The sequence below is a fragment of the Heterodontus francisci genome, chromosome 9 (genome assembly GCF_036365525.1).
Source record: "Heterodontus francisci isolate sHetFra1 chromosome 9, sHetFra1.hap1, whole genome shotgun sequence".
In the NCBI taxonomy this organism is placed as follows: Eukaryota; Metazoa; Chordata; class Chondrichthyes; order Heterodontiformes; family Heterodontidae; genus Heterodontus; species Heterodontus francisci.
Genome location: NC_090379.1, coordinates 73618422 through 73630484, shown reverse-complemented (window position 1 = coordinate 73630484; position 12063 = coordinate 73618422). Strand labels below are relative to the sequence as shown.

Sequence of the window (12063 nt, the reverse complement as noted above, 5' to 3'; positions counted from 1 at the left end):
ATCCTGTGGACTGGTGTGCACTACCATGATGACCAGTTGCTACAGCAGCTTGGCAACAGGCACCAACGTCAAAAACAACAGCGCCACTTGGCAGCTTCACGTGCAGCACTTGTGGCAGAGCCTGCCTCTTAAGGATTGACCTTTTATAGCCATCAGCAAAGGTGCACCAAGAGAAGACACCTAAATGGATTGTTTGCTGTGTGTCCATCATCTTTCATAGCTGGAAGGATGCCAACCAAGTGGTTAACTATAAACAGGAGGAGAGGCAGGGAAAAACAGACTTTTTTTTAAATTGAGGGCTCCCATCATGGCTGAGTGGGCAGATGCACCATGAGATGTAGCCCCAAGTCCTACAAACCAGAATGTTAACTATCTCCACCAGGGCAAAGATGGGGACACTAACTCAGTATTCCTTTGCAAGGGAGAAGAGGAATCAATCAGTCTTCCCACTTCTGATTACTATCTAGTGCCTCCTGTTGGAAGCTATGTAATTTGATATAAGGTTAGGACAGGATTTGACATATCTGTGATGCCTCACACTGTTGAATACCTTGCTGGTTATCACTGTCTAGGCCCATACTTGAGGAATGATCCTTATGTTGAGGCTCTGGAGGACTGGCAGTCTTAGACAAAGCAATTGCATAAATGGCTGCTTTCAGAAAAGGAGAGAAAATTAGCCAAAATATTGTTGCATACTAAATGAAGTGATCTTCAGAAGATATTAATGGAATTAGACCCTGACATGCAACCTTCAGATATAAATGCAAATCTGGAATTAAATGCTAATCTAATGGTGACCATGAAACTATTGTCAATTGTTGTAAAAACCCATCTGGTTCACTAATGTCCCTTAGGGAAGGAAAGCTGCTGTCCTTACCTGGTCTGGCCTACATGTGACTCCAGACTCACAGTAATGTGACTGACTCTTAAATACCCTATGAAATGGCTTCACAAACCACTCAGTTCGAGGGCAATTAGGGATGGGCAATGAATGCTGCCTAGTCAGCGACGCTCACATCCCACAAACGAATAAAAAAGAAAGTTCAGGCGTAGCACTCTCCTAAACAGCTGCCATTTGTTGCTGTGCGCTTCATGTTTCCCCTTCATTTAAATTGACAAACTACTGCAGATATTATAAAACTAATAGGAGTGAAACAGCAAATAATTTTAAGTTTGAAGGTATTTCGCATTTGACTTAATTTAGAAAGAATGTAAAAAAGACCTTGGATTTTATATATTGTCTTTCATGACCTTAGGATCTTCCACTGCATTTAATAGTCAATGAATTACTTTTGAAATGTATGGATGCTGTTGCTGGGATGGAGTGGCCGCCTCCTCTATGTCATCGGGGGAGGCCACTCTGCCCCCTCCAGTTAAATGAGCCCCCATGCAAAATATTATGGGTGCTCAGCGACGGTGGATCTGCGCAGGCAGGCTGCCGAGATCAGAGTGCACTGCCGCGATTTGCGGCGTGCTCATAAAATTCAGCCCAGAGACTTAAACAAAAACAAATTGACCAGTGGCTGAATTTAAACAGCAGACTGGACAACCTGATGGTCATAATGTGGACTGAATGCTCTGGGCAGGTTTTCTTGTTCTTGCACCTGGATTGTCTGGGCACAGAAAATACAGGAAAATCAAAGGGAGGAGTAAATGCATATACAGGAATGACCCAGCTTCCATTCATTAAAATTAATGGATGGATAATCAGATGAGTTCTGTTAAGGGTGAATAAATAAATTCAGTACACTTTTATTAAAGTGCCATGGAGGAATGAACTTAGAGTACTTAGCGTTTTTTCTTTACTCATTCTTGGGAAGGCAAGGCCAAATATTTATGGCCCATCCCTAGTTGCCCTTGAGAATGTTGTGGTGGGCCGCCTTTTTAAAATTCTACAGTCCATGTTGTGAAGGTGCTCCCGCAATGATCCTGCAACAATGAAGGAACGACAATATATGTCCATGTCAGGATGATGTGTGACTTAACAGGGAACTTGCCTTTATCCTTCTAGATGGTGGGGGTCAGGTATTGGAGGTACTGAGAAAGAAGCCATGATGATTTGCCACAGTGCATCCTGTAAATAGCACACACTGCAGCCATAGTGAGCCAGTGATGGAGGGAGTGAACGTTTAGACTAGTGGATGGGCCACCGAACAAGCAGGCTTCTTTGTCCTGGATGATGTTGAGCTTCTCGGGTATTGTGCAACTGGACTCATCCATGCAACTGAAGAGTATTCCATCACACTCATGACTTGTGCCTTGTATATGGTAGAGGGATTTTGGGGATCAGGAGATCTACTTGCTGCAGAATACACAGCCTCTGGTGGGAAACTCAGTGATGGTTATATCATTGACTGTCAATGAGAAGTATTTAGGCTCTCTTTTTGGAGATGCTCATTGTTTGGCTCCTGTCTGGTGCAAATGTTGCTTGCAACTTATCAGTACAAACCTGGATATTGTTCAGCTCTTGCTGCATATGGGCATAGACAATTTAATTATTTGAAGAATTGCAAATGGACCCGAGCACTGCAATCATCAACAAACTGCACCACTTCTGATCTTATGGAGAGAAGATCATTGATGAGCAGCTGAAGATGGTTGGGCCTAGGACACTGCCCTAAGCAATGTCCCTGGGGCTTTGCTGATTGGTCTCCAATAACCACAACCATCTTTTGTCTTGGGTCTGATTCTAGCCACTGGAGAATTTTCCTCTGATCCCCATTGACTTAGGTTGTACTTGGGCTCTTTGGTGCCATGCTCAATCGAATGCTGCTCTGATGTCAAGGGCAGTCAGAGTTATAATTATCCCCACCATGGCCCCACTCTTTTCCAAGTTCTTAACTAAGTTTGAACAAATTCCAAAATGTTAAAGAAAAGATTTTATTGGCTTTTGTGCATCATAAATAGAGAAGTGTGCAAGTAATGCTTACTGAGGATATGATGGCACAGGTTCGGGTTGGATCAGGGTGGTCAACCATCAACCACAGTTGATCCCTGCTACTTGCTGTTGTCTGCTTGTCCACTGGACGTGACAGTAGAGCTTTGCATTTCATATCAGTATGATACCACTGTCTTCAACGAAAACAAACCATTTCTTGAAAAACTACCTCCAGAGGCAAGTCATTTGTGCATAATTGTGTGAGCTACATCAATTTGATGGCAGTTTTGATTTTGAAATTACTTATGACAGATGTGGCAAAAAAAAATTGTGATGAAGTGAATGCATGAATGAAAATGTTCTTTCAAAATCTGACAACAGGTGGAAAGTATTAGTAAAAAAAATGACATTATTGAGTAATGGTAAAAGTGGGTCCAAAGAAAATATTGTTTCAGAGAAGATTCTTTTGAAGTGTTTCTAATTCCTTAAAATATGATTTTTAGTTCTTTCTCTTCAATATGAAAGAATGTCAAACATTCAGATTCTGAATGAATATTTGATAATGTACACATGCAGAGTCTAACGTAAGTGTTATCATCCTAGTGACTTTGAGCATAAGGACGTCCCAATGGATATTGCACAGCTTCCTAATCTTCCCGAGAAAACCTCTGAATCATCCGAGACTTCTGATTCTGAATCTGATTCAAAAGAAAACTCAGGTATTGGTGGTAAATATTAAATCAAGCACCAGCAGTATTGGCCTAATCCCGAAGTCCAAAAGCTTCTTGTGGATCCATATTATTTATGTATTCTTCCTATAGTAAATGGCAAACATTTCAAAACAAGTTAATGACTGCATAATACAAAACATGCAAATTCAAGTCAAAGGTATTGCTATCTCTGTTTACCAGAAGCATACATTTGAGTTTCCTACTATATACAGCATCCACAGGGATGTATCATCACGTTGACAGGAATAGATTAAGAATTAATAGGTTAGTGTTGCATGTATGACAGATCATTTGTACTTGTAAAGACTCCAGCTACTTACAAGTGTCTGTCACTATTAGTTTTGTTGTTTGCACACCAATTTGATTATTTTTAAATAAGCAAAGTTCAGTCGTTCAATTTCTGAAGCTTGCCCCATACCATATGTAATTGTGCAGTGTGATGGCCAACTTGCCATCTGAAGGACTCCAGAATACACATTATTAGGCCGCAGAGCACTGTAAGAAACCGTAATGTAGATAACACAGTGTTAGAGGCACTTAATTTGGCATTACTGTGAGTTAGTATTGCAGCAGCAAGCAACACTTAGGCCCCTTTTTCACTACATGGGCACAGGTAGAGGGAACCCGACAGTAAAATTAACCAAGTGCTCTCGCCACTGCCAGCAATGTCTAGCAGGGTTTGAAAATCATGCAGTTTCAATTTAAGCCTTATGCAGTTTAAGAATTTTATGGATCCATATTATTGTTCCCTGAAGCAATGGTAAAACAGTGACTATCAGTGGCACTTGCCATCAAATCCATAATTCAAGTGTGACTACATGTGGGCTCATCTCTCAGCCTGCTACTGCAGCCCAGTAATAGTATTGATGACACGTACAGATTCTCCCCCATAATTGAGGATATCTAGCCCAAGCCAGATCATCAAATTCACAAATGCAAGTTTGAAGTAACTTTACATATACAAGAACTGTGTATGCAGTTACTTTAGTTATCCTTTTGAAATCCAAGCAACTGGGCATCCACAAATCTTGCCTGTATACTGCTATTGCCAAACCCATCTTGCAATAGAAGTAGGCCAGAGTAGCAGCAAGAGATTAGGTGCAATTACTGAAGCACTACCATTGAAAGCAGTTCAGCAATATAAAAGGAACATTAAAAGGGCTACATTGTTCTACATTGTTTACTGTATCGAATTCACAAGACAGTTACCCAGACATCCTTCCTGTGCGCTATCCATTCCAACCAGTATTATGCTGCCCAAGCAGGAAATTAACCAGAGTTGTTCTGCCAGTTCTGCACTAATCACCGCCACTTCCAAGATTTTCCACTGGAAGTGATGGCAGATGTTGAATACACCTAGAAATGGGTGGCCATATTCAAAGTAGCCGCTAATGGCGAGGTGAGGTTATATGTCACATTTTCTCTCATTACCATGACAATAAAGCTGGATGCTAGTAATGCTTGCATGTTACTGGCATCCTGCATTGCTAAGGGCTGGCAGAAGATTCTTTAAATTTTAAATCCTTTCTCAAGAAGTGGAACTGATCATGGGGCCTGCAGCCACCATTTCCTCCCCACACACTTCAAGGTCAGCTCCTCAGCGCAGTGGATATGCAACTGGGAATCTGATATTAACAACCCAGTTATTTCCCTCACTCATTTGAAGGTTTTATCTGACTGGCCCAAGACTGATAGATACCTTTTGAAGTTTTCACAGCAACACAATATCTTGGCTATTGGAAACGTTACAATTTAGTTAAATAGAATTACATAGGATTTACAGCACAGAAAGAGGCAATTTGGCCCAACAGGCCTGTTCTGGTGTTTATGCAGCTCAAGAGCCTTCTCCCACCTTATTTCATCTAACCCCACCAAAATATCCTTCTATTCCTTTCTTACTCAGGTATTTATATAACTTCTCCTTAAATGCATCTATGTTATTATTTGCACTGCATATGGTAGTGAATTCCACATTCTCCTTACACTCTGAGTAAAGAAGTTTCTTCTGAATTCCTTATTAGATTTATTAGTGACTACCATACATTTATGGCCTATTCCTATTTGTCAGCCTATTTCAGCAGATTTGTAGAAAATGAAGCTAAATTAGGGAATGGAATATGGAGATATTACTGTGTGGTTTTATATCCACCTTCAGAAGTGATATTGCCTTTGGAAACTTTGGACCATAAGTTTGTTTTCCCAGTTGTAGGGGAATATTAACAGCTAAGAAACCATGGACATAAGGAAAATAATGAGCCACTAAAAAAGTCAAGTAGGTTTCTTTCACTAAGGAAAATTTTGTTTTAAAATCAAAATTTTCACGGAGAACAGCAATGCCTACTGCACAGTTACATATAAATGTGATGCTTTGAGTTGTGGGTGAATATTTCCAGTAAATCTCCCAGCTGCAAGGATGATTTAATATTGATCAGTATAAAAAATGTAGGAGCGCAGTGTAATTGTTATTCTATGTCAAGCTGATTGGGCAGCATTTTGGATAACAGATGAATAGGCCCTGCTCCACTCCAAAACAACTATATGACCAATTTTAATTACCAAAGGAGAATGGGTGGGTGGTGGGCACAATGGAGCCACTGCCCACCCTTTCTTGCCAACCGAAGTCCCGAGGCATTTAGCAGCGCTGGCCTTATTTCCATTCTGCCAATGAGCTGTGGACACCAAACCCAATCCCTGCTGAACTTTGCCAGTTCTAGGCTGTCAGGAAGTCATCTGCCTCTCACGCTGAACAACCTGCCAGTTGGAGCCTGATGGTGGCGGGGGTAGGGGGCTGTGGGTGGTGGAGCCATTCCCAGGGAGTGGGCCTCAGACATGACAGCACCAGCCTGGATCTTTTGTGATCCTCAGCAGAACACTGCTACTCCTCTTGACTGCACCAAAAAGGCCCAGACTTTGCTAAAAAAAAAATCAATGCTGTCTGAACTACATGCACTGTTATTAAAATGTGAACCAGCCAGCTACTTGTTGTGAGAAAGAGATATTCCCCCTCTTTCTCAGTCCGTCCTGTGTTTTCCTCTCAATCCTTTAATCTCATTGGTTAAGGAGATACACTGTTTATCCTGTTGTTCACCAAGGTCACAAAATCCTTGTTGCCCTCACCGCACTGTTATCACCTCGCACTTCCAACAACTTTGTGGGAAAAAATGTTTAAGCCTAAATAGCACGAATAGGTCTAACAATTAAACAAGGCACGCTCCAGCAAAATTTGGGCCACTGAAATGATTTATTTAAAGATTTCCTGAGCAGTTTTCTGAGCAGCCTCCACCTGTCCCTTTAAGGTTGGCTGTTTAAGCTGCTCACCATGGTTTGGGTAATTTAATGAGGCTTCCTCCTGGGCACCTGGTCTGACCTTGTAAGGACCATGGGCAAAATGGCAGTGGGTGGAAACAGGGTGGTGAGCGCAGCACTCCAATATTAGGGCTACTACTGCCCTGTTCCCCTCCCCCCACACCAGTGAACCAAGCTCAGTGGTCCTTATCATCCATTTGTGACGTACTGTGCAGCTGCAGTTGATCTTAATTCAGCAATCCAGATGTCCCAGTATCACTCTGATTTATTGATCCCATCCTGACATTTATGGCAACTTTGTGTTCTCTGTATTAATTCATTTATCTTTCCATTGTTGACTATTTCTAAGTGAATTTGGGCTCTGCAGGTTAGGCTCACAAACTGAATCTGAACACAAGTCATAAAACCAGCTTGCAGTTTGTGTAAAGTCACTTTTATTCTGATATTCCTTAAAAATGATTCTTGAGGATGATCACAGAAAACTTGTCCCTGCCCTTTAAAAGCTCCTGCTCCTCCTTTTCATTTCAAAATCGAATGTGTTGGATTTGCAGACTGGAAATCTGATCATCTTACATTATTTACCCCTACTTTGGGAACTAAATTTATTTTTCTGTGAGTATAGTGTTTAAATTACATCTTACTTTTAACAAAGAATATGAACAAGTATAAAACTCTGGCATTGTATAAGGAGTTATACTGTTTATTCAAAGCCTGTAATCTCAGTACTATTTTCCAGGCTGATTTGTCCATTTATTCGTTTCAGCACCAGTGTGTGAATGGTGTCTGTTATAATCAATTGTGTTTCCTCAAGAGGCTGATTTTCTTTTTCCCATCTCCTCCAGAAGACAATGAGAATTCCAAATCAGATGAGAAGGGAAACCAATCTGAAAACAGTGACGATCCAGAGTCGGACAGGAAGAAGCAGTCTGGGAGCCACTCAGACCATGAAATGAACTGCAATGACGACGACAATAGCTCCAGCAACCAGGACAGCAGGGACAGTGATGATAGCTTTGAAAATTCAGACTTTGAGACTCAGAAAGCAGCCGAGGACAGCTTTGGCACTTTTGGTTCTATGCAGATCAAAGTAGAACGATATGCAGGCAGCGAAACGGAAATGCGCTTGCCAAACCGCGAATCAGTGACCTCAGACAGTGCCAAGGATTCAGATAGTGCAGGAGAAGTGAACATCCAGTCTTCCAGCAAACACCAGAAGAGGAAGAAGAGGAGAAAAAAACAAAAAGGAGGCAGTGTTACACGTAGAAGGCTGTCAAGTGCTTCGAGCCCTGGTCGACTTGACTCAAACATAGTAGACCAGCCACAACTGCTGTCTTCACCAAACAGTGCCTCAGTGCTTAAAATTAAAACAGAAATAACAGAACCTATAAATTTTGATAATGATAGCAGTATTTGGAATTACCCTCCCAATAGAGAGATCTCAAGGAATGAATCCCCTTATAGTATGACCAAGCCTCCGAGCTCTGAGCACTTCCCCTCTACACAGTCCAACACTAGTTTACATGTCACCATTCCAGACTCTGTTCTCACCCCACCAGGGACGGAAAATACTGCCAGTCGTAAAACTCAGTTCAGCACCTCATCCAACACTACCTTAGCCCCTGTCACAGACCCTCTATCTCCTCCTCTGTCAGCCTCCCCACGAGACAAGCAGCTCAGTAGCACCAGTACCACTAGTTCTGTGCTATACACCAGTGACCTAGAAACACTGCAGAGGTTACAGGCGGGCAACATGGTGCTTCCCCTAGTTCACAGGGTGACAGGAACCCTAGCTGCCACCAGCACTACTCCTCAGAGAGTCTATACCACTGGCACCATCCGGTATGCCCCAGCTGAGGTGACCTTTGCCATGCAGGGCAACTTGCTGCCTAACACTCATGCGGTCAACTTTGTAGATGTTAACAGTTCCAGTTTTGGTTTAGAGCCCAAGACGCCAATGGAAATGCTTTATCACCACGTACATCGAATTAATATGTCAGGGCCATTCGGTAGCACTGTGAGTGGGGCCAGTCTGGCCCAAATGCCTGCAGGAAATGTGTTCACAACTGCAGAGGGACTCTTTTCCACACTTCCGTTTCCTGTGTACAGTAATGGCATTCACACCACACAATCGCTGGAACGTAAAGAGGATTAAACTATGACCATATACTGTGTTCAGTATTATACTCTGAGGCATAGACAATGTTTTCAATTGAATTCTAGTGCTAGCACTTTGAACTTGAGCAGGTCAGCTCACACCATCTATACAACTGTTCTCATGTCTCTCTTGAACTATGACTAATCATTCTGTAATGTAAAGAGTTATTTTTTTGCCTTCAGAAAGTTGAATTACCAGTTAATTGTAAATGTTCCTTCCAAGGTGTGTTTTCCTTTGCATCTTTGTGAAGATGCCTTTAATGTGTACATGCCTCTGCCATAAGATGCAAAGGCAATGGTGAAGAGATTGTAAAATGAAAGAATCACAGATTTTAATCTATAATGATCTTGATATGATCAAGGTTGAGGGAGGTAAGTATGGAAAGATGACCCTGTTTGACTTAGTCAGACTTTAAAGGGGTTCTTTTTTTTTTCTTTTTAAAAATAGGGCATAGTATTTTGGAATTTTATGCAGAGTTTAATTCTTTTTTATGATTCAGATTTTTCTTACTTGCACATAAAGCAATTTGGGTTCTTACATAATTTGATTCTGGCCTGTGACTAGAATGTTAAACTCTTGAAAACTGTCGGAAGATGATATCCATGTGTAGTTAATGAACCATAAGTAGACATTACTTCTGCTACCATGGTGCTACCGTTATTAATCTTTGTTGTCTTCATAAAATATGCAGCATATGGGCTGGAATTTGTGGGAGAGTACTGTTTTGTACTAGACAAATGGATTTAGTTGCTAGCTTGTGGCTGCAGACTCCTCATTTTCTTATGACCAGATTCTGTGTTAACGTTTCCGCAGCCATGCAAACTTTACCTCCAGACTGAAAAACACAAAGCCTCACACCGTTTTTATAGTCGTTCTGCCTTTTTTCAAAGTGCTTTAAGGAAACTCAATAAGATTGAGTTGAGGTGAGATACTTGCATTTATTTTCAGCTATATTTTTTCTCAGTATAACTGAGGCTAATCTGCAACTTAAAATAACATTGTTTTTGAGTTTTAAGAAGAATATTTAACGTTATGTTTCTTCTTTTGTTTACTGAAATAGAGGAAATTCTAATTGTACTTTAGTTGTTAGTACTGAAACAGAAATTCAAGATTGGGTTTATAAGCTTGGAATAGGTACACAAATCTAAACTGCACATAAATTAATAGACTCACAATTCTATTTTTCTGTCATCCTTTTGCCAAAAAAACACATTCTAGTGTTTGACACTATTTGTGATTGTCCGTATAAATGCTTCTTTCACTCCATCTTTGGCAGCTGTTCATTAAGGCATCTAATAATGAGAGTGAGATCAGTAATGTGTACAATGTGTAAGTGTCCTTGACTGTCAGTCCCATTGCAAAATTTAATGTGTGTTACTATATGCAGTATATACTAAGCTAATGTGGCAATATTGTCCTTTGTCTTCACTGTGCTTTATCTCTAGTCTGCAATGGTCAGTTTCATTACCGCAATCCTCGTGAACCAGTGATTCTTGGGAGGTGATGTTTTTTGTGTGATGGCCTTCCTCTGTAGTGTCACCTTATGCTGCTTTCACTGTCTGTATAACTTTTGTTTCTGCTGTTGCTTTGCTGTGTATTCTTCACACCTCTCTCAGAGATAAAATACTCTTAACTAGCTCATGGTTAATGGAACCATTTTCACAGAGAAATTCTGGGTATGAATTATCTTCCATCTTGCCAAACAATGCACTAAATAGCCAGGCTCAGATGTATGTGACAGATTGTTGCCATGGAGCCTCAGCTATAAACATTCCCAGAGTCCCTTGTGCTCTAACTGCAAACAATAGCTAAAACAGCAAAAAGAACTGTTTTTTTTTTAAATGTTTCTGTGTTGGTGTCAGATGGTTTATGGTGATTTGAACTAACAAGAATCACAGCTGCTGTCAAATCACATAGTGTTTCAAATTACAGTATGAAAAATTCATCACCTGTGAAGGCTGTGTCTGTGTTTTTAACTATTTCTTGTACAAGTATATAAAATATTTTATGAGGAATTGGTGCCAAGTAGCTGAACAATGGGATAAGGGGTTCTGTTAGTATCAATGTTAACAGTGTTACCAACTCTACAATACAAAACAATTAAAAGTAAATTTAAAGAGACAACTATGGTACATTTATTTTTGTGGTTAAACTTCAAGCTAACTGAAGCTAACCTTGAGTGCCTGGCTTATTTAAAAGAACATTTCATTGATCACAGATAATGCTGCAAACCAGAAATGTACATACTTCATTTACAACAGGATTCTTTTATACTTTTGTAGATTATTTCATCAATTCAAAGAAACATGTCATACATGGTTATGTAACTTGATTTTATCATCCTGCAAATGCCATATTCATAATAAACTTCTCTTGGATTTGTTACTATCTGGCATCATTCTTTTACACATACATCCAAACTATTAATACATTAAAGCTAGTAATGAAGCTTTAAACATCTCATGCACATAATATCAATATTGTCATAATCAATAATCTATACTTTATGGAGGTTTTATTTACCAGTCATTATATAGTTCTGAAGATGTGAAAAAAACTGTAAACCATAGCCTTAGACAGATTTCTTTCTGCTGGTGGTTGCTCAAGTAAGGAAGTTATAAAATATGTTTATAATTATGTGCACAGCACAAGAGTAAAATAAGTTGTGCTAAACAGCTTCCCAAAATCTATTCATTCTAATGAAAGTGCACAGTCAATATTTACTGATGTGTTAGTATTGATCTAAATATCTCCATTAATCGGAATGATATATGATCTTGTTCAAAAAACTAATGCCAGTTGGAAATTATGGGCAATTTGTGTGCTGTCAAATTGTCCATTGAGAGCTAGGTTGGAACTCCCCGTACTCTTAATTTAGAACCTGTAATGTTCTGTGCATTAATTCTAAACTTTATATTATAAACAATACTGCTTTGTATAAGTGTCAATTCCGTATTTTTCTTTGAACAGTTTTAATATATTTAGATATAGCG

The 12063-nt window shown here is 40.0% G+C and overlaps 1 protein-coding gene across 9 annotated transcripts in view; it reads left to right on the top strand.

Annotated features, from left to right (window-relative positions):
- LOC137373856 (neuronal PAS domain-containing protein 3) overlaps positions 1-11322 on the top strand; it is a 1451864-nt gene extending 1440542 nt beyond the window's left edge. For all 9 annotated transcript variants that reach the window (XM_068039328.1, XM_068039327.1, XM_068039336.1 and 6 more), the window contains 2 exons: positions 3482-3597; positions 7758-11322. In XM_068039328.1, coding sequence (XP_067895429.1) covers positions 3482-3597; positions 7758-9067 — 1426 coding nt within the window. In that variant the 3' untranslated portion in view covers positions 9068-11322. The remainder of the gene's footprint in view (positions 1-3481; positions 3598-7757) is intronic.
- Positions 11323-12063: the final 741 nt, after the last annotated feature.